At 39.1% G+C, this 26,622-nt stretch overlaps 1 protein-coding gene and 1 long non-coding RNA gene across 2 annotated transcripts in view; one reads left to right on the top strand and one right to left on the bottom strand.

The window, feature by feature from the left end:
- Positions 1–7,260: 7,260 nt before the first annotated feature.
- LOC306652741 lies at positions 7,261–8,287 on the top strand. Its single transcript, XR_013761524.1, has 2 exons — positions 7,261–7,880; positions 8,227–8,287. It is a non-coding gene; the product is annotated as an uncharacterized lncRNA (long non-coding RNA).
- Positions 8,288–9,722: 1,435 nt separating this feature from the next.
- LOC306652743 (mothers against decapentaplegic homolog 1-like) overlaps positions 9,723–26,622 on the bottom strand; it is a 42,685-nt gene continuing 25,785 nt past the window's right edge. The window contains exons 3-6 of the mRNA XM_079125475.1: positions 25,376–25,492; positions 23,043–23,264; positions 10,896–11,152; positions 9,723–10,108 (exon numbers count right to left, since the gene is read on the bottom strand). Of these exons, the coding sequence (XP_078981601.1) occupies positions 9,965–10,108; positions 10,896–11,152; positions 23,043–23,264; positions 25,376–25,492 (740 nt within the window). The 3' untranslated portion in view covers positions 9,723–9,964. The remainder of the gene's footprint in view (positions 10,109–10,895; positions 11,153–23,042; positions 23,265–25,375; positions 25,493–26,622) is intronic.

Here is a 26,622-nt window from a genome sequence, read left to right as displayed (position 1 = left end):
CAATGACCTATGAGAGGGTGACTATTATTTTTCCATTTTACAGATGAGGCTGAAACACAGGCATTGATTCATTTGCCTGAGATAGTGCAGCTAGAAAGTGGTAGTACTGGCATTAAAAGGCTAGTGTGTATAATTGAAGTGCCTGCTCTGAATAATCACATCTGCAACATAATTATAAATCTGTGGGCTGGGATGGAAGCCAGGTGTAGGCACATATTCTTCAGTCTCTATCTGACCCAAGACCAAGGGAAAGTTGAAATGTCCTCATTGTGGCTACCTCTAGAATGACAAGGAGCTCCAGTGTGACTTCTTTCTTTTCTTTTTGATTCCCTTTCTTTTCCATTTTTGAAACTTAGTCTATGGGAATAAAGAGAGTGATGGCACTTTATCTTTTGGATCAAGTTTTTTTTTGTTTTTTGTTTTTTTTTTCTCTTTTTGTACTGGGGATTGAACTCAGTGGTACTCCACTGCTGAACCACATCCCCAGCCCTTTTTTGTACTTTATTTAAAGAAAGGGTCTCACTGAGTCGCTTAGCTTCTCACCTCTGCTGAGGCTGACTTTGAACTAGAGATCCACCTGCCTCAGCCTCCTGAGCCACTCAGGATCACAGGCCTGCACCACCACACCCAACAAGGTTTTTTGTTTTTCTTTTTCTTTCCTTTATTTTCTTTTTTATCCTCTCTCCCCTTCTATTTCTCTCTCTCCCTCTCTCTCTTTCTTTCTTTTTTATTGATTGTCAGCTTTTCACAAAGTATTCCTTAAAAACATCACTCCCAAGCTTTTAAATGTAACAGGCCCCTGTCTTTTAATTATCATACAAAATTTAGGCAGAATAGATTATGGCCTTTTGTATTCTGTTGCTGACACTGAGCTTTCAGATCTCCAAAGAGATTTTTCAGTTCCAGGTCTTGGAAACCGTAGGCCACAGGTTGCCTTTTGGCAACAGCAGCCTTCAAAGTGACTCAAGAATTACAAAACTGTACCCGATACACATTTTTCAGACTCGGTAAAAATAATCTTTAAAGAAAAATATCTATAGTTCATACAATCCCAGTTGTCCCAGAAGATAAAGAGGTGTAAATGTAACAAAGAAGTCCATTTCCCCTGTGGTGGGCAGCCCCTCTTCTGTGCTGGGTGACAGGGTGTGGTAATGGGACCCCAATGTGGTACATTTGCAAGGCACTTGGCAAATTACTTGTTTCCTAAATCCTGCTAGTAGAAGAAAATGCAGGCAATAAATTAAAGAATATTTTAGGAAATATCTATGGTTCTAAGGGACTCTACTGTTATTACACCACCCAAGAAACACCAAATATTCCAAGTCCATGGTCCCAGGAACTGGCAATGCTTTTCAGAAATTTATGGTTCTTTCAACAGCTGCTAGAAACCCAATGAGCTTTGGAGGATCAGGGGTTGTCCCTGCACCTCGGAGCTACTGAGCCGAAGATTTTGTCTGCTCTCACCGTCTGTCTCTCCTGCTATTTTCCCAGAAGCTCTTACTGTCTCCCATTCATTCTTGCTCAGTGTGTCTTTCTTTGGGGTATTATTATGGACATGCTAATATATCTGGCAAAGCAACTAAGGAGGGCTTTTGGTTTGTTTTGTTGTGAGAAGCTGGGAGGAAACCCAGGGCTCATGTGAGCGCTCTACCACTGAGCTACATCCTTCGCTGCAGCCTGGACAGCCTGGAATACTTTTTTTTTTTCTTTTTTAAATTGTAGATGGACACAATACCTTTATTTATTTTTATGTGGTGCTGAGGATCAAACCCAGTGCCTCACACGTGCCAGGTGAGTGCTCCACCACTGAGCCCCAGCCCCAGCCCCACCCTGGAAATTCTTCATCAGGGTGCTTCATCCAGCTCATTTTTCTCTCCCCACACCTGCTTCCTTTTTCTTGACTTCCTTTCATTTAATGAGGTATTACAGTCTCACTTAGCTGAAATAGAAATTCTTCAGAAATCCTTCCAAATCCCGGGGTATAGGGAATTTTTTTTTTTTTTTTAAGACACAATCAATACAACTTTAATTTGGTCATGTTTATCAATTATCATACAGATTCTTCTTTAATTTTTTCTACAAACAAACAGGGGAAAGGCAAAAACAGTAAAATAAGGAAGAGCTGGAATAAAAAAAGGTTATCTGTTAAGCTAAGAGTCTCATTTTGGGTATTTCTTTTTTCACTTTTTTTTTTTTTTTTTTAATAAAATTGACATCAGCTGGGTGAGATGGCACATGCCTGTAATTCCAGAGGCATGGAGGCTGAGACAGGAGGAACCCGAGTTCAAAACCAGTTTCAGCAACGTCAAAGAGTTAAGCAACTCAGCGAGACCCTGTCTCTAAATAAAATACAAAATAAGGCTGGGGATGTGGCTCAGTGATTGAGTGCCTGAGTTCAATCCCCAGTACCCAAAAATTAAAAAAAGAGATAATCTTTTAAATATTATTTGTGTGCACATATGTGGGCTATTTTTGTTACATAACATTTTATCATAAATGTTTCCTTATATGTAAACAAAGGTGTAAGGCTTAAATTTTGTCAATTTGAATACTGTTATTTAACACAACTAAAAAGCACAAACCATAAAATTGGAAGTAATCTTCAAGATCATGGAGCCTCATTTTACAGGAACAAAACAGGAACACAGAGTCTCATGGCTGGAGACTGTAGCACATCTCTGCTCAGTCATATGGTCCCCACCATGATGTGTTTGTTGCCTAACCACTGAAGCAACTGAGCAAATCAACCAGGGACTCAAAACATTACAACTGTAAGCGAAAATTAAAAGGTGATTATCTCAGACATTTTGTCATAGTAACAATTAGAGTGTAAGAAACCTTCAAATGAAACATGTATTTATTGCAAAGGATCCTTTTCATAACATATTGGAAAGATCCTTTTGAGAAACCACTTTTTTGACACTATATAACATGAAACTAAGCATATTAATCCCTTTACTTTGGATGTTAAGAAGCTTAGGATATTATCTTCCAATTCTTGAAGCTCTGAGTATGCATTTCTCTTCCTCTTATCTCTAGCTTCCATTCTCCTGTCTTTTTCTTTCACTTGAATTCCTTTTCATTTCAATCTTCCAAGTTACAAGTTATCTTAGCTTATTCTCATTTTGAATGAGTACCCACCTTCAGTAGCTTCCTGAGAAAGGGCAAAGGCTGTATATGACAAAACAAATATATAAGAAAGCATCAAACTGGAAAACACTAACATCATTTCCTCTAAAATCAGGAATGAGACATGGCTGCTTACCCACCACTCCTATTAAATGCAGTACTTGACATTTTAGCCATAGCAATTAGACAAGAAATAAAAACATACAAATAGGAAAGGAAGTCAAATTATCCCTTTTTGCTGACAGTTCTATACACGGAAAATCTTAAGGGCCACATCAGAAGTTGACTAGTATGGCTATTTTAACACTAATTCTCCCAGGACACAAACATGGGGGAGGTCTTTCCATCTCATAATGGCTTCTTCAATTTCTTTCCAGGTTTGTTCTATTTTTGTCTGAAGTAAATAAGATCATTTTCCTAATTTCAACAAGTTCATTAATAATAGTGTTTAGAAAAGCTACTGATTGTGGGCTGGGGAGATAGCTCAGTTGGTAGAGTGCTCGCCTTGCAAGCACAAGGCCCTGAGTTCAATCCCCAGCACCGCAAAAAAAAAAAAAAAAAAGAAAAGCTACTGATTTTCCTAAGTTAATTCTGTATCCAGTTATCTACATAACTTCAACTGTTTTGAATTGTTTAAGACTAGTTTTGTGACTTAATATATGGTCTGAGAAAGACTCATATGTTGATGAAAATAACCATGTACTCTGCAGCTGTTGGGTGGAATATTCTATAAATGTCTATAATTGAACTGATATTTGATTTTTTTTTTTTCCTGGATGGTCCAGTCAATGGTCAGAATAGGGTACTGAAGTCACCCACTATTACTGTTTTGGGCCTATCTCTTCATGTCTAGTAGCATTTGTTCATCTTCTGGTTGTTTTGAATATTCTGTTCAATCATTCACCTTGCATACTTAATAGTTCATGATATTGATAATGTTTGATTCGTCCCTATTTCTCATTTGCGTATCTACTCTTCTAATCAGATTTATTCTTTTACATGTTGTTATGATTGTTCTTATGATCGTTCTTCCTCTTCTTGTAAGACTCCCATAAGTATGTTTTGTAATGTAGGTCTAGTGGTCCTGAAGTCCCTTAGTTCATGATTATCTTGGAAGGTCTTTATTTATCTATCAATTCTAAAGGAATTGTTGAATACAATACTCTTGGTTGACAATTTGTCTTGCAGGACTTCAAATACATGGATCCACGGCCTCCTGGCATTTAGAGTTCCTTCTGAGAACTCTGTAGTTAGTCTAATGTTTCTGCCTTAAATGTGACTTAACACTTCTCTTTTGCTGCTTTTAATATTCTTTGTTCATCCAGTATGTTTGACAATTTAACTGTAATGTGTGTCAAGGATGAGTTCCTTTCTCATCACATCTATCTGGGGTTCTGAAAATGCTTCATGTTATGTGGATGTCCATGTCCTTCTTAAGATTTGGGAAATCTGGTGCTATTATTTCATTAAATAGGTTTCTTATGCCTCCAACCCGTAGCTCTTCTCCCTTGGGTATGCCAATGAACTGGATATTTGATCTTTTACTGTTGTCCCAAATCTCCTGTATGGCTATACCATGCTTCCTCAATTTTATTTCTCTACTTCTGACTGAGCATAACATTTCAAAAGTCTCATCTTCATTATCTGTTATTCTTTCTTTTACTTTATTCACTCTAATGGTGAGAATTCCAACTGAATTTTCTATCTGACCTATTGAGTTCTTCAGATCTTTCTTGAATTGTTTTGTTAACTCATCCAGCTGTTTCTCTTCTCTCTGATTTCATTTACTGCTTTTAACATCATTCTTCTGAAAGATTCTCTGTGTAGCAGTTCATCCATTTTGATATCTTTGGAATCTGTTACTGGAGAGTTATGAACTTTTGGAGGTGTCCTATTTTGTTTAATCACATTTTGTGTGCTTCTAGGTTGAGATTTGCCAATCTGTTCAGTTGAACTCTCTTCCACTTTTATGTGATGGCCTTCTTAGTGAGTGGCCTTCTATTGATGATATGTTCTATGATGTTAAATTATTGTGTAATATTGAGTTTATTTCCAATTAAACTCTAGTGTAATGCCCCAGGGTTTCTTAGGGGGTCTGAACATAATGCATGCCATATTGGAGTCTGAGGTACCCACTATCTGTGCAGGTCTCACAAGAGTGAGAACCCTCTCAAAATTTAGGCAGGTGTAGTATAGGCAGCAAGTACATGGAGGTACACCCTCTGGAAATCCCTACTAGGTGGTGGAAGTTTCTACAGGCACTGTTGATATTGGCTCTATTACACAAAAGCAATTCTGATGCTGATTACTCCAATTATGGTGAAGGGCCTTAAGTTCCTGTTTTATGGAAAAGTCAAGGATGAAAATCACAGCTTCCCCTCTGTGGTACTCACATCCAGTCTTGCCAGGAATGCACAATCTAACATGAGTGTGACTGATGCAGAGATGTGGTGTCCACAACAGTTGTATTGTTTCTCTCTGCTGTTACTGTTAGAGTGTCCATCCAGGAACAGAGCTTCAGACTTCCGCTTGAGGGCACATCACTGACTAGGAGCTTTTGACCTTTATATTCTTTTAAGTTGAAATATCCACCAAGATTTGACCAGAACTTGGCTGCGGTTAGAACTGGGTACAATTCCTCAGCGGGGCTGGGAGTATAGCTCGGTGACAGAGCACCTGCCCAAGGCGCATGCAGTCCGGGCTCCATTTGCAGTGGGACCTACGTGATTCACAGCATGTCCCCCAAGGCTACCTCCACTCCGCAGCTGACTTTTCAGTCTCCTCAGCCAACCCGGGGAAACTGCCCGAACTAAAATTAGAAACCAGCGAGGTGCACGCTCACGTGCGTGCGGCCCCGGGAATTTTTAAAAGACACAGATGATAGAAGATCAATGAAGGAATTTCCCACCGTCCTCTCTCCAACCCCAGGGTGAATTGATGGCTGTCACTGACTCTCCATGGCTTTCTTTTCCATTCGTCTTCCTTTTCGGACCCAAGCTCTTCTGGGTTCTTGGGTGGCTTAATTTTTGTCTCTTCACTACTGTGGTGCTGTCCCTCCTTACCTCAATTCTCCTGGAACCTTCAGTGTCTTCTGTATTGACCTCAGAGGCTTCAGCGTCCACCAGGCTACGCCATAATCATTCATTCATTCTGCGCCGAGTGCCTGGCGCCATCTAGTGGTGCAGAGATGAACGTCAACACTCTACCACTCCCAGCTGTCCTCTTGGTTCCTTGAGTTTTCTCTCCTCCAGTGACTTTCACAATTCTGCTACATATCAGCACCCCTTGTGAAGGTTTGGCAAGCAGTCGATTATCTTTGAGGTTCTTGCATTCCCAGATGTCTCTGAGGGAAAGTCGCAGTGGATGGCTGTGGCTGCTCACAGTGAATGTGCCCTTTGCTCTCATCCCTTCTGCCTTGGAGACCCTACTTTGACTCTTAGCCTGGACAATAGGCAACCAGTGCAATGATGGGCATTTGTCTGACAGAACTTCCCTAGGACTACCTTGTCCATCCTCAACCCTAGGGACTTGACCACAGTTTCCTTTTGTCTGATCCCCAGTTCCAGCCTATATAACTCTGGGGATTGAATTCCCTTCAAGGCCTGTCACCTGATCTCAGCTGCATTCACAGATGCTGGGCCGTGCTTTGGCTTATTACCAGTGGGCTACCGGGTGTTCACAGCTCCTGATTTAACACAGCTTTCCTTCTTCACACATCTCTGCAAGTCACCAGAGTATCCTCCATCTTCTCACCAATAAATTTCTACATCAAATCACTCTACTTCCATTTCTTTCAGTCCAGACATTCAAACCTTTGCCATTTGCCTTTGGAAAATCCCTCAAAAATTTTAAAGGTCCTTAATATTCCTAGTTATTAAGTTGAAATCTTTTCTAGATTCTCATTCTTCTCTGTCCCGTGGTGGTCATGCTGATGAAAACTTCCATTTGAAACTATTCCCTTGGCTTCTGCAATGACTCTTTCTTGCTCTGTCAGATCCTTCCTGCTTCTTCTGTGATGGCTTCACTACAGGTTCTCTCCTGGGCCCTGGTTGGCTTAGTCTCAATCATATAGGAGCTAAAATCATAGGGGAAAATAAAAAATTCCATTCCTGAATACCTTGTTTTCTTCCTTTCATAAGCTCCTGGGGGACAGGATTTCCCACTGTGTTCATCAAATACTTTAAAGGTACAGGGGCCTTCATCAAGTGCCTGGTGAACCAAGCTCCTTTGTGTTCTTTCCAGCCAGATATTTTTATTTTTTAAATATTTCTTTAGATGTTGATAGGCCTGTTTTATTCATTTATGTGGTGCTGAGAATTGAAGACTGCCTCACACAAGCTAGGCAAGTGCTCTACCATGGAGCCATAATCCCAGCCACCCCAGCCAGATTTAATTAGCTGTACACCATATGCTGAGGGGTTCTAATTGCTTTGCATTGATGAACACAATCTCCATTACGTAGGCTTTTTGCCTCCTTTTCACACCTGAGGAAACAGGTGCAGAAAGATTGAGAAACTTGCTGGTGGTCAAATTCTATTAAAGAACAGATTGAGGCTGTAGTTGAAGGGTCCTCCAATTATTATTATTATTTCCTTTGGTGCCAGGGGATTGAACCCAGTGGTGCTCTGTCACTGAGTTACATCCCCAGCCCTTTTAACTTAATTTTATTTTCAGACAGGATCTAAGTTGCCCAAGCTGCCCTTGAACTCTTGATCCTCCTGCCTCAGTCTCCCAAGATACTGGGATTACAGGTGTGTAACTGCCTGGCAGTTATATTTCTAAGATATTTTATACGTATTTTTATCTAAATGATCCTCACCTCAATTTTGTGATAAGGACATGACTACGTTATCTCTGCTTAACAAGCGAGGAAAAACTCCACAGACGTGTCTAGGCAAAGATGGACATGAGCTTGTCGAAACCCAGGTCTTCAGGCCGGGCTTCCTCCTGCTGTACTGATGAATTGGGAGGCAAGAGTGAGTACAAACTTTTGTTTGCTCACAGTGTGGGATGTTGCATTTTTAGGGATGGGGAGGGTGCATTTTTTTCTTTTAAGCTGGCTTTAAAATGGAAAGCGAAAAAGCCTTACAATTTTAGGTCTGGTACACCTCTAGGAAAGAAAGAAAATTTGAAGAAGAAAGAGTGGCATCTACCTGGCCAGGAAAGAATGTAAGAGCCTCAAATCTGTGTCCCTCATGGACAAAATCATTCTCTTTTTCCTTTGGGAAGGGGTTGGAAACATCCCAAACATGAGAACTGCAAAATTGGTAGTTTCCTCTTGTTGCTGTGAGTTCTCAGCACCTTCCCCCGCCCCACCCTCCATAACAGCCTCATCACCCTTAGCTTCATTTGAGGTTGGAAACAGTTCCTTCTATTGATTGAATGGCACCAATAACTGCCCCTTCTGGATTTCTGCACATTGAGAGATGTGTACATTTAGATTCTGCTACTTTTCTCTCAATTTTTTGAGTTCTACCTGTCTTGTCTTCTCTGACTTCAAGGATCTTTGCTCTTTACACGCTTCCTCTTCATTAGTAATTTAGTTGATTTGTTTTAATTGGCAGAGAATATCTGAGGGGAAAAAAAAAAAACCTTTCAAAAGAATAGCAGATCTTACCCTAAAATCTAATACATAAAGAATGGAAATCACCAATTTTTAATCAAACTAAGCAATAATGGCAGGTTTATTTAAAATTTCCATTAGAGAAAACCCACTTGTTTTGGAATAAATGTACTCAATGTATGAAAGCATAAGTGTATAAAAATATAACAAGAAAATAAAACCACAGTACGAAAAAATTCAAAAAGTTTGAAATGGATTTAAACAGGGATGTTCTTTAAAATTCTTCAAATATTTAACAGTTAGTAGGTTTGACAAACAATTTGTTTGAAAATGAAAGCCTATTTCTGTACTGTAAACTCCATAAAACTGCCTGTTAAATTCAAACACGACATAACTGGTATTGAAATACATAGGCTGTCAATTTCAGAATATCAGGGATAACTCATTTGCTCTCACAGTTATTTGGATTAACCAGCTGCATTATGCTTTTTGGGGAGAGGATGGAATGCATAAAGAAAAAAAGAACATAAAATCTCTAAAAAAATCCAAACAGCCAAACTCAGACATCAGTTTTTTTAAGGCAACAATTTTACAGTATATTCTACATTTGCCATTGTCACTTCCCCCTTTCCTCCCCACCTCAAATACTCCTGAATTCACTTGTATAATCAACTGTTACTTTAAAATATTCTGTACAAATATATTTAGCAAAGAACATATGCCTAACATCATTCTGACAGTAGTATGGTCATTATACAATTTTAGAAAGATTACTATGTAGATCATAAAGATTTACCTTTACTTAAAACAAAAACCATAACTAAACAAATAGTTTTAAAATTAAGAAAACCATGAAAGAAGATTTGACATGGGCTCTAGCCCTGATAAAAACACACTTCAGAAAGACCACCCGTCAATGCTAAATTTCTGCCAAACGCAAAAGATGACCCTAAAGTGCCAAACGCAAAAGAACCTCTTAGGACCACTCTTTTCTGATAATGTTACTGGCTATCTTGCCTATAACTAGACACAGAGTCCTGCTAAAAGTCTGCATTTTAGTTATTTTGCAAGGGAATGTTACAATGCAAACTGGACAGGTTCTTGATATCAACAGCATGTCATCAAGGGTTTTTGAATTTTTGAATCCAACATTTGGTCACAGAGGTCAAGTATTATCAAGGCTCCTTTGTCGGCTCTCCATCGGGTCTGACTCATCCATCCTCGAGGACATGCCAGGCTCAATGCTTTTCAGAGTTAGAAGCCTTGGGCCACTTAAGACACTGATGAAATAGGACTATGAGGTGAACCCATCTGGGTGAGAACTTGATCCAGCCACCGCAGGGGACCATGCAAATGAATCTCAATCCAGCAGGGGGTGCTAGTGACATCCTGGCGCTGGTATTCTGCTCCCCAGCCCTGGAAAAAAAAAAAAACAGCAGTGTCATTTAGCTTGATTAACTCAATGTTCACCTTATTAAGTAAAAGGAGTTCACCTAATCAGGGACTGACCGAAGCGACAGACCATTCCCACAAAAAGCATGCACACACACACACACACCATCTGGCAGGTGAACTGTGGTAGATGGTGCTGGTCAACTGAAGTTCACCCACCAACTCCAGATTAAGAATCAACAGCTAAGGTACCTATCTTTGAGCAAGGGCCTTAATAAATTTTGAACTATATGAAAAGTACAAGCTATACTAGAACACTAAAACAACAAAAACCTGACTAATCAAAAATAATTTCCACTGAGATGAACTCTTATTTTTACAAAAAGATTATGCACTTATCATTGAACCAAAAGTAATGAGTGTTACAAGCCTAAAAGTACTAGAACAATCATAAAAGTACTAAAAAGAAAGAAGTGAATATATTTACTCAATTGCTCTTATAGGATAAACATTTAAATCATATGATTAAATACATAATATATTCTAATGGTATTACAGTAGCTAAAATAGTGCTATCTGCCTAAGGAAGAGGCTATTGAAGGTTATTGCTATTGACGTTTAACACAAGTACTCCTATGTTCCAATAATATTTTCTTAGAAATTCACATTCTGGTTAAGGTTTAAAACTCCCTAGATCAGTAAGTCTGCTACGACTGACATATATAAAGAGGGAGGACACAGACATCATGATGTGCCAACAAGGCACACCCAAATGCACTAAACCCAACCTAGGCAGTCGGAGCTCACTCACCTTCACAAAGCTCATGCGTATAAGACATACTTTTGTGAGCTCATAGACGGTCTTGAAACCATGGTTCACAGACTGTGCCAACAACTGAGCAAATTCTTGGTTGTTAAAAATTTTCAAGCTGCACCCACTAGGGATCTTGCAGACAGTCGTGGGGTGAAATCCATGATGGTAGTTGCAGTTCCGACTTTGCACAAAGACACTACTGTCACTGAGGCATTCGGCATACACCTCCCCTCCAACATAGTACAGATGCACTCCTGTGGGAAGACAGACCACTTAGCTACTGCCATCTTTTTACAGTTGAAAGGCATCTGTGCAACCTAGACATAGAAGCATATATTTATGTGGATTTCAACTTGGCAGCATAGGCAGGTATTCTCTGAGTCCTGCACAACTGATAGAATCTTAGTTAATACAATATACACATGTCATTAAGAGCACTGAAGAGGTTTCTACAAAGTAAAAGAACAAGTATAAAAACATAACAAAGTACAAAAATTCCATTTTGGGTTTTTTATGGGGGCTACTGGGGGTTGAGCCCAAGTATGCCTTATCACTGAGCCATATCCTCTGCCCCACCAACTTTTCAAATTTTGAGACAGGGTCTTGGTAAGTGGCACAGGGCCTTGCTAAGTTGCTGAAGCTGGCCTTGAACTTGCAGCTTTTGTGCTTCAGGCTCCCAAGTCACTGGGGTAACAGGCAGGTGCCACTGTACACAGTTCATTTTGATAAGTCATTAATGACCTACTTAGCCATGGCTGAACATATATTCTCACTCTAAAAATATTGTACAATAACACTTGGGCTTTGTGGTGGTAACTTCTATGTATTCAACATATGTCTCTTGCATTTATTTTGCAGCAGAATATAGAGAAGGGAGACTAAAAAAAGTAGAACTAGAAAACTAGAGGTAGAAGAAACACTGCTGAGAACTGAGATAGAAGAGACAGTAAAATTTTTTTGAACTAAAAAGTGGCATGCTGTGTAAAATGATAGCTCACCAAACTACCACCTACTGCAAACTTCTTCCTGTGAGACCCAGAGTACTAGAAGTGTAGGAAATTGACACAATGCAGTCTTTAAAAGAAGAAAGAGGAGGGGAAGGCACCCCCAATAAACTCCCATGCCATTAAGGGAGATTACATATGCCACCCAGCAGTCACAGCTTGTGTGGCTTTAAACAAGCCATCTTTCAGGTAGATGCATGGCTTAGACACTGTACTGTGACTGTCCCATCTGAAATACTAAGTGTTGTGTTTACATGTACACTCAAGGCAGAAGACGTCTGTGACAAACAGCTGCTGAGGTAGAAACCCATCTTTCACCTGATGCAGTAGAAACTTAAGAGAAAGACATTCATTCCCAATAAGAAAAATGATAAATTTCATCTTGCAAAAGTTAGAAAGTAATCAAAAATATAAATAAGCAGAAAATGTTACTCCATTAGTGACATGGAGAAAATGATTTTTAATAGTCTAAAACACCATATTCAGTTCTGGGTATCATTAAGCTTTCTTTACAATCATTTATGCTTGGGTATGGAGCTAACCATTTACTTTACAGTTCTCCCATGAGCAGACCATTGTGTTTATGCTGATTTTCTGCTGCTATAACAATGCCATGATAAGTGTCTCTGGACAATTTGTAATAACATCCTTACTAGAGATTCCTGGATGTTAAAGCACTAGATCAAAGACTTTGAATCACTTCGCCAAATGACTTTCCAGGATGCTTGGATCAATTTGCACCCTCACCACCATTGTGTAAGTGCCTTCCTTGTTTGACCCAGGCAGAACTGAATCTGAGCTTCAACAAAAGCCAACATTTTCTAATGGATTGCTGAAACGTGGTGTAACAGTTTTAATCTGTGGGAGGCTGCATATGTGGCCCTCTGTGCTTCTCCCCTAAACTCACTGTCCATGTTCTTACCTCTTTATCCTACCATGGTTCTAGCTTTCTTATTTTTTTTTTAAAGAGCTGTGCAAATAGAGGTAGAAAATTAATAATTTATCTCTTATTTCCCTGTTAATTTTTTGTATTTTAATTTGGTTCATAATATATTTTTTACCCTAAGGATGTTTGAAATACTTTTTTCAAATCTACTATGTTGCTTTTTATGCTTAGAAAAATTTTTTTTACCTCTTTGATCAAATACATTTTCTTCTCACCTTTTAATTGTTTGCCTTTGAAAAAATACTCAGTAATCCATTTGCATGTATGGTACAGGGTCAGGATCCTCCACTTCCCAACAGCTGACTGTGTTACTGAGAACTGTCAGAAGACTCTCTTGATTTGATATGCTTCCCAATGACCTTAAATTTTTTATGCAGTCTGAGTTTATTCTGTTTTGTTTATGATTTTCTCATTGTTTTGTAACATTTTACTAACCCTGGTGTCAACAATTTCCTTATATTCCATTAAATCTTTTAGCTACCTACTCTCATTTTTTATTCTTCCGGGTAATATGCAAAACATATTATTCAAATCTTGGAAAACATCACATTGTAGTTTAATTTGCTTTAAACTACAAATTAAGGTAGGAAAAGCAAATACCCTAAAATGCTTTCACAATATTAAGCCTTCCCTTTAAGAAACACAGACTGCCTGTTTATTTGAATTTCCTTTCTCTTTTGGTAAAGCTTTACTATCTTTATATAATACTCAGTACAGTTCACATTATTTTCAATAAATTTATTTTTTTCTGTTGCTAGTAGGACTGAAACTTTACCCTTGCTTATACTTTTTAACTAGATATTGCCAGATTAAGGGAATCTAACCATTAAAAAATTGGTTCTCCAGGGGCTCCTAGGTAAACATTTTCTTGTGAACAGACACAGTGCTCATCCATGATATAAGCACAGGTGAGGGAGAAGGACAGTGTGCTTTTGACAGGACTGTGAATTAATACGGGCTTTCTGGAAATCATTTGACAAAACATATCAAGAGTTTTTGGCCTACTAATTTCACTTCAAGAACGTACCTCTCATCATCTGCAAGTCATGATAATCTTGGCGAACGGCCAGCATCTGAAATTCTGAGCACACTACTCAGGGCTTCTGGAACAACTTTAAGTAATGGCATTCCCAGAATTCTTATTTTCTTCCTAATTTTCTAAGAGGAAATTGTACTATGGCTTTTTTACTACTTTGCGGGAATAGTCACCATAGAATTTAATGAAAAGTAAGTCCTTCCATCCCAAATGCAGAATGTGTTTAAAAATCACAAGGTTTACAGACCATACAAAGTTAACTATGTATGTTATAAACCTAACATCTAGCATTCCATAATTAAAAGTGTTTAGGGATTTTTCCCCCATTTTAATCATCTTAAGGAAATATGTATCACTTCCTATTTAAGGATTGCTTGGTTCCCCACCTTTAGAATGTTAAAGCTCCATCTCAAATGCCTTTTAAATATCCATTAAATAATCTTTCTATCTGGCCCACTGTTTTAAATTTGATTATTCTTTTTAAACATTTAGCTTTGAAAACAATTTCAAATTTATAGAAAAGTCTGAAAAATATAAAAATAAATAAATAAAGCAACTGTATAGCCATCACCCGGACTAATCCACCGTGACACTCTGCTCCCTTTCCTTTATGGTCGGCACCTCCCTCCCCACAACACACTGACACAGGATTGCTTCAGCTACAGATGGAGAGGCAGCAGGTATACTCATATGTGCATGCTGTCTTTCTGAAATATCGCATCATGGTCCTTTATCCTTAAGTACTTAAATACGTACTTCCCAACCAAGACAGCTTCACATAATTGTTAGCAATGACAGTGAATTTGACATTGATATGATACTTTCACCTGCGCTTATTTTTTTAAATTTATTTTTATTGTAAACAAATGGGATACATGTTGTTTCTGTTTGTACGTGGAGTAATGGCATACCATTTGCATATTCATACATTTACATAGAGTAATGATGTTTGATTCATTCTGTTGTTTTTTTCCTTCCTCCCCACCCCTCCCACCTCTCTTTTCCCTCTATACAGTCCCTCCATCCTCCATTCTGGCCCCCCTCCCACTCCCCACTACGTGTCATCATCCGTTTATCAGTGAGATTATTCGTCTTTTGGATTTTTGAGATGGGCTTATCTCACTTAACATGATATTCTCCAATTCCATCCATTTGCCTGCAAATGCCATAATTTTATTATTCTTTAGAGCTGAGTAATATTCCATTGTATATATACACCATGGTTTCTTTATCCATTCATCAATCGAAGGGCATCTAGGTTGGTTCCATAGTATAGCTATTGTGAATTGTGCAGCTATGAACATTGATGTGGCTGTATCTCTGTAATATGCTGATTTTAAGTCCTTTGGGTATAGGCCGAGGAGTGGGATAGCTGGGTCAAATGGTAGGTCCAGTCCAAGTTTTCTAAGGAATATCCACACTGCTTTCCAGAGTGGCTGCACTAACTTGCAGTCCCACCTGCAATGTATGAGTGTACCTTTTTCCCCACATCCTCGCCAACACCTATTGTTGCTTGTGTTCTTGATAATCGCCATTCTAATTGGGGTGAGATGGAATCTTAGTGTAGTTTTGATTTGCATTACTCTTATTACTAAAGATGGTGAACATTTTTTCATATGTTTGTTGATTGCTTGTAGATCTTCTGTGAAGCATCTGTTCATATCCTTAGCCCATTTGTTGATTGGGTTATTTGTATTCTCGGTGTAGAGTTTTTTGAGTTCTTTATATATTCTGTAAACTAGTGCTCTATCTGAAGTATGAGTGGCAAAGATATTCTCCCACTCTGTAGGCTCTCTCTTCACATTGCTGATAGTTTCCTTTGCTGAGAAAAAGCTATTTAGTTTGAATCTGTCCCAGTTATTGATTCTTGCTTTTATTTCTTGTGCTACAGGAGTCCTGTTAAGGAAGCCTGATCCTAAGACAACAAGGTGAAGATTTGGACCTACTTTTTCTTCTATAAGATGCAGGGTCTCTGGTCTGAATTCAAGGTCCTTGATCCATTGTGAGTTGATTTTTGTGCAGAGTGAGAGATAGGGGTTTAGTTTCATTCTGTTGCATATGGATTTCCAGTTTTCCCAGCACCATTTGTTGAAGAGGCTATCTTTTCTCCATTGCATATGTTTGGCCCCTTTGTCTAGTATGAGAAAATTGTATTTATTTGGGTTTTTGTCCATGTCCTCTATTCTGTACCATTGATCTACCTGTCTATTTTGGTACCAATACCATGCCGTTTTTGTAACTATTGCTTTGTAGTATTGTTGAAGTTCTGGTATTGTGATAACCTGTTTCATTCTTCCTGATAAGGATTGCTTTAGCTATTCTGGGTTTCTTTTTCTTCCAGATGAATTTCATGATTGCTTGCTCTATTTTTGTAAGGTACGTCACTGGGATTTTAATTGGAATTGCACTGAATCTGCATAGCACTTTTGGTAGTGTGGCCATTTTGACAATGTTAATTCTGCCTATCCAAGAACATGGGAGATCTTTCCATCTTCTAAGGTCTTCTTTAATTTCTTGCTTCAGTGTTTTGTAGTTTTCATTGTAGAGAGCTTTTACCTCTTTGGTTAGATTGATGCTCAAGTATTTTGTTTTTTTTTTGAGGCTACTGCAAATGGAGTTGTTTTCCTCATTTCCCTTTCAGCTGTTTCATCACTTGCTTATAAAAATGCTTTAGATTTATGCGTGTTGATTTTATAGCCTGCTATTTTGCTGAATTCATTGATGAGGTCTAGAAGTTTTCTGGAGGAGGTTTTTGGATCCTCTAAATATGAAATCATGTCATCCGCAAATAGTGACAGCTTAAGTTCGTCTTTTCCTATTCGTATCCCTTTAATTTCTTTAGTCTGCCTAATTGCTCTGGCTAGAGTTTCGAGGACAATGTTGAATAGAAGTGGTGAAAGAGGACATCCCTCTCTTGTTCCCATTTTGAAAGGGAATGTTTTCAGTTTTTCTCCATTAAGAATGATGTTGGCCATGGGCTTAACATAAATAGCCTTTACAATGTTCAGGTATGTTCCTACTATCCCTATTTTTTCTAGTGTTTTGAGCATGAAGGGGTGTTGTAATTTGTCGAACGCTTTTTCTGCATCAATTGAAATAATCATATGATTCTTATCCTTAAGTCTATTAACATGATGGATTATGTTTATTGATTTACAAATGTTGAACCATCCTTGCATTCCAGGAATGAACCCCACTTGATCATGGTGCACAATTTTCTTAATATGTTTTTGGATACGGTTTGCCAGTATTTTGTTAAGGATCTTTGCATCTATATTCATCAAGGATATTGGTCTAAAATTTTTTTTCCTTGATGGGTCTTTTCCTGGTTTGGGTATGAGGGTGATATTAGCTTCATAGAATGAGTTTGGTAGGGTACCCTCCTTTTCTATTTCCTGGAATACTTTGAGAAGTATTGGAATGAGTTCTTCTTTGAAGGTCTTGTAGAACTCAGATGAGAATCCATCTGGTCCTGGGCTTTTCTTGGATGGTAGATTTTTAATGGCTTCTTCTAGTTCATTGCTTGATATTGATCTGTTTAAATCGTGTATGTCCTCCTGGTTCAGTTTGGGAGGAGCATATGTCTCTAGAAATTTGTCAATGTCTTCGGTAGTTTCTATTTTGCTGGAATACAGTTTTTCAAAGTAGCTTCTCATTATGTTCTCTATCTCAGTGGTGTCTGTCGTGATATTTCCTTTTGCATCATGTATTTTAGTAATTTGAGACTCCTCTCTAGTCTTTGTTAGTGTGGCTAAGGGATTGTCTATTTTGTTTACTTTCTCAAAGAACCAACTTTTTGTTTTGTCAATTTTTTGAATAGTTTCTTTTGTTTCAATTTCATTGATTTCAGCTCTGATTTTAATAATTTCCTGTCTTCTACTACTTTTGCTGTTATTCTGTTCTTTTTCTAGGGCTTTGAGCTGAAATGTTAGGTCATTTAATTGTTGACATTTCATTCTTTTCTGGAATGCGCTCCATGCAATGAATTTTCCTCTTAGTACCGCTTTCATAGTGTCCCAGAGATTTTGATATGTTGTATCATTGTTCTCATTGACCTCTAAGAATTTTTTAATATCCTCCCTGGTGGTTTTTGTTATCCATGTTTCAGTCAATAGCATATTATGTAGTCTCCTAGTGTTGGAATAATTTCCCTTTTTTATTTTGTCATTGATATCTACTCTCAGTCCATTATGATCTGATAGAACACAAGGCAGTATCTCTATTTTTTTGCATTTCCAAAGGGCTGCTTTGTGGCATAACACATGGTCTATTTTTGAGAAGGTTCCATGTGCTCCTGAGAAGGTGGTGAATCCGCTCGATGATGGAATATTCTATATATGTCTATTCAGTCTAGGTTATTGATTGTGTTATTGAGTTCTATGGTTTCTTTGCTTGGATATTGTTTGGAAGATCTATCTAGTGGTGACAGCGGTGCATTAAAGTCACCCAGAATTATTGTGTTGTGGTGTATGTCATTCTTGAAATTGAGAAGGATTCGTTTGATGTACAGGGATGTACCATTGTTTGGAGCATAAATATTTACTATCGTTATGTCTTCCTGATCTATGGTTCCCTTAAGCAGTATAAAATGTCCTCCTTTATCCCTTCTGACTCACTTTGGCTTGAAGTCCACTTTATCTGATATAAGGATGGAAACCCCCGCTTTTTTACTGGGTCCATGTGCGTGGTAGGTTTTTTCCCATCCTTTCACCTTTAGTCTGTGGATGTCCTTTTCTATGAGATGAGTCTCTTGCAGGCAGCATATTGTTAGGTCTTTCTTTTTAATCCATTCTGCCAGTCTATGTCTTTTGATTGATGAGTTTAGGCCATTAACATTCAGGGTTATTATTGAGAAATAATTTGTATTCTCAGTCATTTGGGCTTATTTTTGGTTTTTAAGTTGGCTTGGTTTCTCCTTTGAATGGTTTTTCTCTAAGGTAGTTCCTCCCTTTGCTGACCTCCATTGTTGTTTTTCATTTCCTCCTCATGGATTATTTTGTTGAGAACATTCTGGAGTGCAGGCTTTCTATTTGTAAATTCTTTTAACTTTTGTTTATCATGGAAGGATTTTATTTTATCTTCAAATCTGAAGGTTATTTTTGCTGGGTATAGGATTCTTGGTTGGCAACCATGTTCTTTCAGAGTTTGCAATATGTTGGTCCAGGCCCTTCTAGCTTTTAGAGTCTGGGTTGAGAAGTCAGCTGCTATCCATATTGGCCTCCCCCTATATGTAATCTGATGCTTTTCTCTCGCGGCCTTCAAAATCCTATCTTTATTTTGACTGTTAATCATTTTCATTATAATGTGCCTTGGTTTGGTCTGTTGTGATTCTGTGCATTTGGTGTTCTGTAAGCCTCTTGTATTTCATTTTCCATTTCATTCTTCAGGTTTGGGAAAATTTTCTGCTATTATTTCATTGAATAGGTTGTTCATTCCTTTGGTTTGTATCTCTGTGCCTTCCTCAATCCCAATAATTCTTAAATTTGGTCTTTTCAGGATGTCCCATAGTTCTTGGAGATTCTGTTCATGATTTCTTACCATCTTCTCTGTTTGGGCAACTTTATTTTCAAGATTAAATATTTTTGTCTTCATTGTCAGAGGTTCTATCTTCCAAGTGGTCTAGTCTGTTGGTGATGCTGTCCATTGAGTTTTTTATTTGGTTTATTGTCTCCTTCATTTCAAGGATTTCTGTTTAGTTTATTTTTTTTAGAATCTCTATCTGTTGAAATGATCTTTTGCTTCCTGCAGGTGCTCTTTCAGCTTATTGGTATTATCATTCATTGCCTGCATTTGCTCTCTTATCTCATCCTTTGCTTCATGAATCATCTTAATCATGTATAATCTGAAGTCCTTTTCTGACATTTCTTCTAACATATTATCACTGGATTCCATTAATATAGAATCTAGATTTGTTTGGATCATTTTCTTCCCTTGTTTTTTCATGTTGTTCATGTATCTTCCCCTCTAGCAGTGCAGATCTGGGGTATTGCAGATTTCCCCCTATAGGTTTATAGTGGCCCTATAGGTTTCCAAAACCCTTTCTTTAAGGGGAGATCAATATTAGCAGTGCCCAAATCAGACACTATGCAATCCTAGACCAAATAGCCCCTATGGGGACAATAACAAAATTGTCATACTAAACAAAATGAGTTCAAATACTATCTTCGGTAAAACAAACAGGTTTGCATTAAGGTCTGCAGTTTCTAATGGAGGACAAAGAGGATGCAGAGGGATGTAGAAAGTGACTGCTAATGGGATAAGAAAAGAATATACAGAAGTTCTAGAAAACAGGAAGGGTGAGAGTGTAATCAAAAGAAATCACATGTTAGCATGCAAAAAAGGGAGAAAGAGACTCTGAGGGAACAAGTAAACCAAAGGAAAAGAAAGCAAGAAAAGTAAAGAAATAAAAAAATTTTTTTAAAAAGGAGAAAAAAAATCTAAAGTATTACAGTCATATACTAATGAAACCTCCCAGTGTTCAGTAGCCTGATGCATGAGAGGGACCTGACAATGAGCTTCGAGCCTCCAGCAGGCATCGCAGGATGGGTTTTGCCCCACCTAAAGATGGGAGATACAACTTCCAGGATTATCCAAGATGGCCACTCTGGCTTCCAAATGTGTTGGCAAATGGGGAGCTGCAGCTCAGGGGTGGACGTGGTTAGCTGCAGGTCCTGGTGACGGGATGCAGTTGTTCCGGCAAGGGTCCTGGAGGTCTGGTGTGTTTGGTGTGGTTTTGGGATCCTGGAGGCTGGGTGCAATCAGTCAGTCTGTGGTCCTGGTGATAGGGCGCAGTCAGTTGGTCTCGGGGTCCTGGCTGCAGGGAGCAGTCAGTCGATGTGAGGGCCCCAGAGGCAGGGAGTGATCAGTCGGACTGAGGGATCCTGGAGACGGGCCTCAGTCAGTTTGGCCAGGGTCCTATGGGGCCTGGCTGTTGTCTCAAAATGGCGGCAGCCACGTGTTATCAAACCTGCAGTTACTGTAACAGTGAACTTCCAGGCAGCAGCAGCAGGCAGCTGGTGCTCCACTGGCAGTTGGCAATCAGTTTGCTGACTGTTGTTGGACAATCAGGAGGTGAACCTGGAGCATTGGGTGATGGATAGTAGTAAGGCAGGCGATGGACAGGCAAAAAGACAGGCAAATGGCAGATGATAGACACCTGACAGTGAACAATCTGCTCTCAAAAAAGGCGTCGATATGCTGGTAGACTGCAGGTCATCACAGCAAATGGGTAAACAGCAGGGGATCGATAAGCAGCAAAAACTGCCTCACCGAGAAACAGATATCCTCTGCTTGAAACTGGCGTTATGGAGCGACAAGGAACACAACCTCCCTCCTGTCTGCCATCTTGGATCTCCCCCAGAATTGGCCTCACCTGCCCTTCTTATTTCAGTTTTGTGCTGTTCTCCATACTGTCATTTATAATAATATCCCCCTGTTCAGTACAGGATCATGTCTACTAACAGGTAGTATACACACCTATCATGTCTTTTAAGTACTTTTAATTTGGAACATTTCTACAATTTTCTTGTTTCTTTTCCACAAATATTTTGGAGAATAAGACTTTACTCTCCTTACTCTTTTACATATAGAGTACTTGTTACCGTGGGTTTCCCTGATGTTCCGGCAGAAAGGCCCAGGTTTGCATTATCAGCTGGCCTTGCCTAATGCTATGGTCTTGTCAGGGAATCACATCTGGAGGTATGTGGTATTTCTTGTCTTCACTGCTGATGACAATTTTCATCCGCCAGCCAAGATGGGGGATCGATTATGTAATTAAAAATACAAATTACTGTTTTTCCACTGTGCAATCACTTCCTTCTAGTGTCTTTGAGACTAGTAGGAAGTTTGTGGGGAGACACTTGGAAGACCATGCAAATATCCTAATTCTCATAAAAATTTCCCTTTATATTTAGCCTTCATTGAGGATTCTTGCTTGATTCACAATAGGATGCTTGCCAACTGCTGTTTCTTCAACTCTAGCTCTCACTCTACACCAACCATCCTTCTATTTCACTAGCTCATCTATTTATTATTGGCAAGGACACATGTCAGTATTGTTTTTGAGTGGTTTAAAATTCACTAGTGCATCTCATTATATTTGCCCTAGGTATCTGTAGGTTCTGAATTCAGATAGAATTAAAATAAATAAATAAGTAAATCTGCCTTTACTGAACATGTACAGACTTTCCTTTCTTGTCATGATTTCTTGAGCAGTCCAGCATACTATCTAGTTTCACAGCATTGAGCTACATTTGATTTAAAGTATACAGGAGGACAAACACTACACCAAGATAATTAAGTGCCCATGGGTTTTAGTACCCTCGAGGATCCTGAACAAGATACAACAAGGGACAACTGTATTTTGTGCTCACACTGAGAGCTGTGTGGCAGAAGCCTCTTCAAGTTGACTCCTGTGACTTGCCCCATAAGTGTTCTTTAGTTTCTGCTACAATGAGATGCTTCAGGCTCACCACGTCTGGCTGGGAGCTGGCCATTTCTCCAAGGATCCCCAGTTCTTTGGGAAACGGCACTGGAGGTTACAGTTGGGTCAGAGATGCACTGTTGCTACTTGAGTTTCTTGGCCCTTCCAGCCACATACATCAGAAACCACATGTGTGCAGACACGTATCCATAGATTTCCATATGAATGAGAACAAACACATGTGTGCATTTCCATGAATATATTATTAAGGTAATGATACATACTGATGCCACCCCCTAGTTCATGGGTCATCTCTTGCCCTCCTTCATGTTTCTGTGTGTGTCCCTCATTCCACAGTGAAAAATAGGCCCCCCCAATAGCTGCACTCATTCATGCACTTAATCTTATCATACATGTAAAAGTTACAGAACTGTCTCACTCATATCACCACTAAAAAATTGAATCTATTAAAAAGACATTTTATTCTATAGCAAAACAAGATAGCATAGTGCCCTGAAATATAATCTCGGCTAATTCACATCAATAGAATGGCAGTCAGGAGACCACATAGTCTTTAAATGGAAGAACTTCAAGATCCTACAAATTTTAGGAGTATTTTCAAAGTGCAGCAACTGAATATGATCTGGTGTTTGATACCTGAACAAATGGCCAAGTCTCCTCTGGGAGAACTGTGATAGGAAAGGTACACATCTGAAGGGTTCAAGTGAAGACTCACCTTTTCCAATGTGCCGCCTGGTCTTTTCAATAGTGGAATTCCGTTTAACACTGGAGAGCTGCCCAAGACAGAAACGGTTCTCACTGTGGGAAGGATCAGTGAAACCGTCCACCAACACACTTGTGGAGGAGGCATGGAACGCTTCGCCCACACGATTGTTGAGCTCATAGTAGACAATGGAACACCAGTGTTTTGGTTCCTCATAAGCAACTGCCTGAACATCTGTAAAACAGAAAAGGTTCCATCAACCGAAGTTTGTGCCTCGGGCTCTCAAAAACTGAAACTGCATCAGAAAACTGGCTCAGGATCATGGAAGAGCGACTGTGCTCACATGTAATCAAGTTTTCTCTGAGGTCTAAAGCAGGTACTTCTTAATGAGACATTTTCCTTTAAAAGGAAAACAAATTTCCTCCAATTGCCACCAGAAAGAAAGACTAGCAGCAGCATTTGCTGAATACTAACAATAAGCTACTTGCTTTTTAAAATGCAGTAAAGTTTTATTTACAAACAGGAGCAGATTCAATGGGATGTGGGCAAAAGTCTGCTGACTTCTGCTCTTAGGAAACCCACCGAAGAGGCCAACAAGAAAAGGCCAACATCCCTTCCTTGTGAAAATATTAGCTGATTGTAGACTTCCTCCACTGAGGAAAATTTTTAAAGTTTAAAATTCTTAAAGGAACATTCTTAAATCTGTGTCTACTTCCTGAAATTAGCCACAATGGGCACAGGGGCCACAGATCCTATTAGTGTGCACTACTGGGTCCATTCTCTCCTTCCATCCTGTTTTCCAAATTCCAAAACTGGTGAGGTTTGTGATTAACAAATCAGAGTTTTTATTTGTTGACTTATATGTTCCATAAAATGTTCTAGAGAGGATCAGGTATCATAAAACACAGAATCGGTAAAAAAAAAAAAAAAAAAAAATCCAAAAAATTTACTGCTTAATAGTTGTACATCCCAATTTATTACATTGCACATTTAAGGTTCACAGAAAAATTCAATGCAAGGTCCAGAGATTCTCTGTATGTCCTTGACCCTATGCATTCCTCCCATGCTATCCATGGCCCCCATTGAGGGGTATATTTGTTATGAATCTACATTGACACATAATTATCACCCTAACCCCAGAGTTAATATTTATAGGAGGTGTGTGTGGTACTGGAGATGGACCCAGAGCCTTGAGCGATCTTGACAAGCACTCTATCATTTACTACACCCCTAGCTCTTAGAGCTCACGCTTGGTATTCTTCCTTTTATGGGTCTGGACAAATGTACAGGAACACACAGCTGTCATCATAGTATCACAAAGATATCACCAAATTTAAGTACTTAAAAAATACACACAACTCTGACAAGGTCTGAGGCATCTCCTATTTTAATTTAAAAAGTGCTAATGAAATAAGCAGTCAGTTGCATTTTGACTTCAATTAAAATCTAGAAATCAAGTTGCACTTTAACTTCAATTTGCATAAATGTTATACAGATTGAACAACCTGTGCATGTGAGTGTGTGTGGGTGTGCCAGTGAAGCCCTCTGGGAGAGGCAGCTGGGGAAGGGTTCTTTCTATCCAGCAGTGTGGCTGTGCTTCCGACAGATGCTCAGGGTCCTCCCACACTTATTCACCCGAGCTCTGCTCTCTTAAGCCTACTCAGCTTGCCACTGTCAACCTGGAAGAAGGATGGCACTGTCCCCTCAGTAAGTGCTATGAATAATACAGGGTTGGAAGTAGAGATTCACCCTTCACCAAGGAAGGAAAGAAATGTCTAGTTCCACTTAGGTCTTTCAGGGTGAAAAGAGGAAAAATGTGTGCCTCAATTTCTTTTGGTAATAAAGTTAACAATAAATTCAGCAAGAAAGAATCAAATGCTATTAGTTTCAGTGAGTCATAAATAAGGTCTAGAAAAGATGGGGTTAGAATCTAGATTCTAACCACAAAAGAAACCTTTTTGAAGGCCAATTAGGTGAACTCTCCATCGTGAACACCAACTGTGGAACTCTGCTTTGCTGGTGCTGTGCCCATTGTGGCTCAGCTCCCCTCTGTCCACGTAAAAGCATCCTTTCACCACCAGTTCTAAAGGAGGAAGCACTGGAGAGCTGAAGAGACGAGTGAACAGCCACACTCAGGCCTCTGTTAGCTAAACAGTCAGTGTCCGCTCGTTAAATAAGAGGCACATGTGTTATCCACGGAATCTTTCCATCGGGCTTCTCTCCCTGAGCTCTACCTTTCTCTAGCAGTTATCTTTTTAAAGATTAATAAAATCTGAGAGAGAAAGCAATGTTTGGACATATCGACTTTAGACTCTACAAGGGCAGCAAGCAGCAACTCAGCTTACCTCCTCTGTTGATTTCTGAACACAGTGAAGGTGCTATCATACTTGTGTCCATTGGTTGAGAGCCATCCTGGGTCACAGGGTCCTCACGAGGCACATAAGCAGTTGGGGGAGTATCAGCTACGAAGTTTCAAAGAAGTTACATGCTTAACACACATATTTTTTTCTGTGCCAAGACTAAGACTTCAAGTTGCCAATTAACCTTCACATCAAAAGACTAGATACTACAGACACCAGTCTTGATGTACAATTTCTGAAGATTATTAGTATCTGAGAAACTCCTCCATTTTTAATGACAGTTCAGTAGGAGGAGAACCAACCACTACATGCCTGTCACAGAAGTTATCAGCCCATCCAGGACCACAGCATTCAATGAATCATTCATTTGTGCATTCCTTCATTTCTTCCTTCATTCATCATATGTGATTCAACATTATATGCAGTTTCCTGTTAACATTTGAAAGTTTCACCCAAGTTTTTAGCACTAATTATACAGAAGTTTTTTTTAAATATTTTTTTTTGGTTGTAGGTGAACATGATACCTTTACTTTATGTATTTTTATGTGGTGTCAAGGATCAAACCCAATACCTCTCACATGCTAGGCAAGCATTCTGCCACTAAGCCACAACCCCAGCCCCCAGAAGTCTTAGTAATTAAAAGTCTTATGGAACATGCTTTCCATCACTAATATCTGCTGCAGCCATCTCTCGGAACATTAGTGACTTCAGTGTCCTTAAGGCTCACAACATGGCATTACCACTGGCAGTTTTTTCTAAACTTCTGCAGAAACACATCCAAGTAAGCAGAGTCACCAGGTGGCTTGGACCATGCCATTTGAAAAAGCAATTAGAGCGGTGCTTCAGCCCACTCCCATACTGTCTGCCTGAAGAGTACCTGCACATTTTAGTTTCAACTACTGGATGGAAAACATCTGAAAGCTACAAGAGAATGATTAAGAAGGGAGGTTTGAGAATCTTTGCATTAAACCTATGGGCTTTTAGGAATTTACCAGCCAAGTTTCAATGAAGTCTATGAATTTAAAACTGTTAATTTTCCATCACTTTGAGCAACCTGTTAGGATCACCTTCTCCCTACTATTTAAATAAGCCCTAGTCTTAAAATCCTTAATAATGGGAAATAAATCATTTTATCACAGTTTTAATTCTAAAATCTTGTTTCAGAATCTACATATGTGCTCCCCTGAAGCGCTCACCACCAGCTGGCAAACCAGGGCAGTAACATGATTTCT

This window comes from Sciurus vulgaris (assembly GCF_902686455.1).
Source record: "Sciurus vulgaris genome assembly, contig: HiC_scaffold_565_arrow_ctg1, whole genome shotgun sequence".
NCBI classification, from domain to species: domain Eukaryota; kingdom Metazoa; phylum Chordata; class Mammalia; order Rodentia; family Sciuridae; genus Sciurus; species Sciurus vulgaris.
The sequence above is the reverse complement of the archived record's forward strand: the minus strand, read 5'-3'. Positions and strand labels throughout refer to the sequence as shown.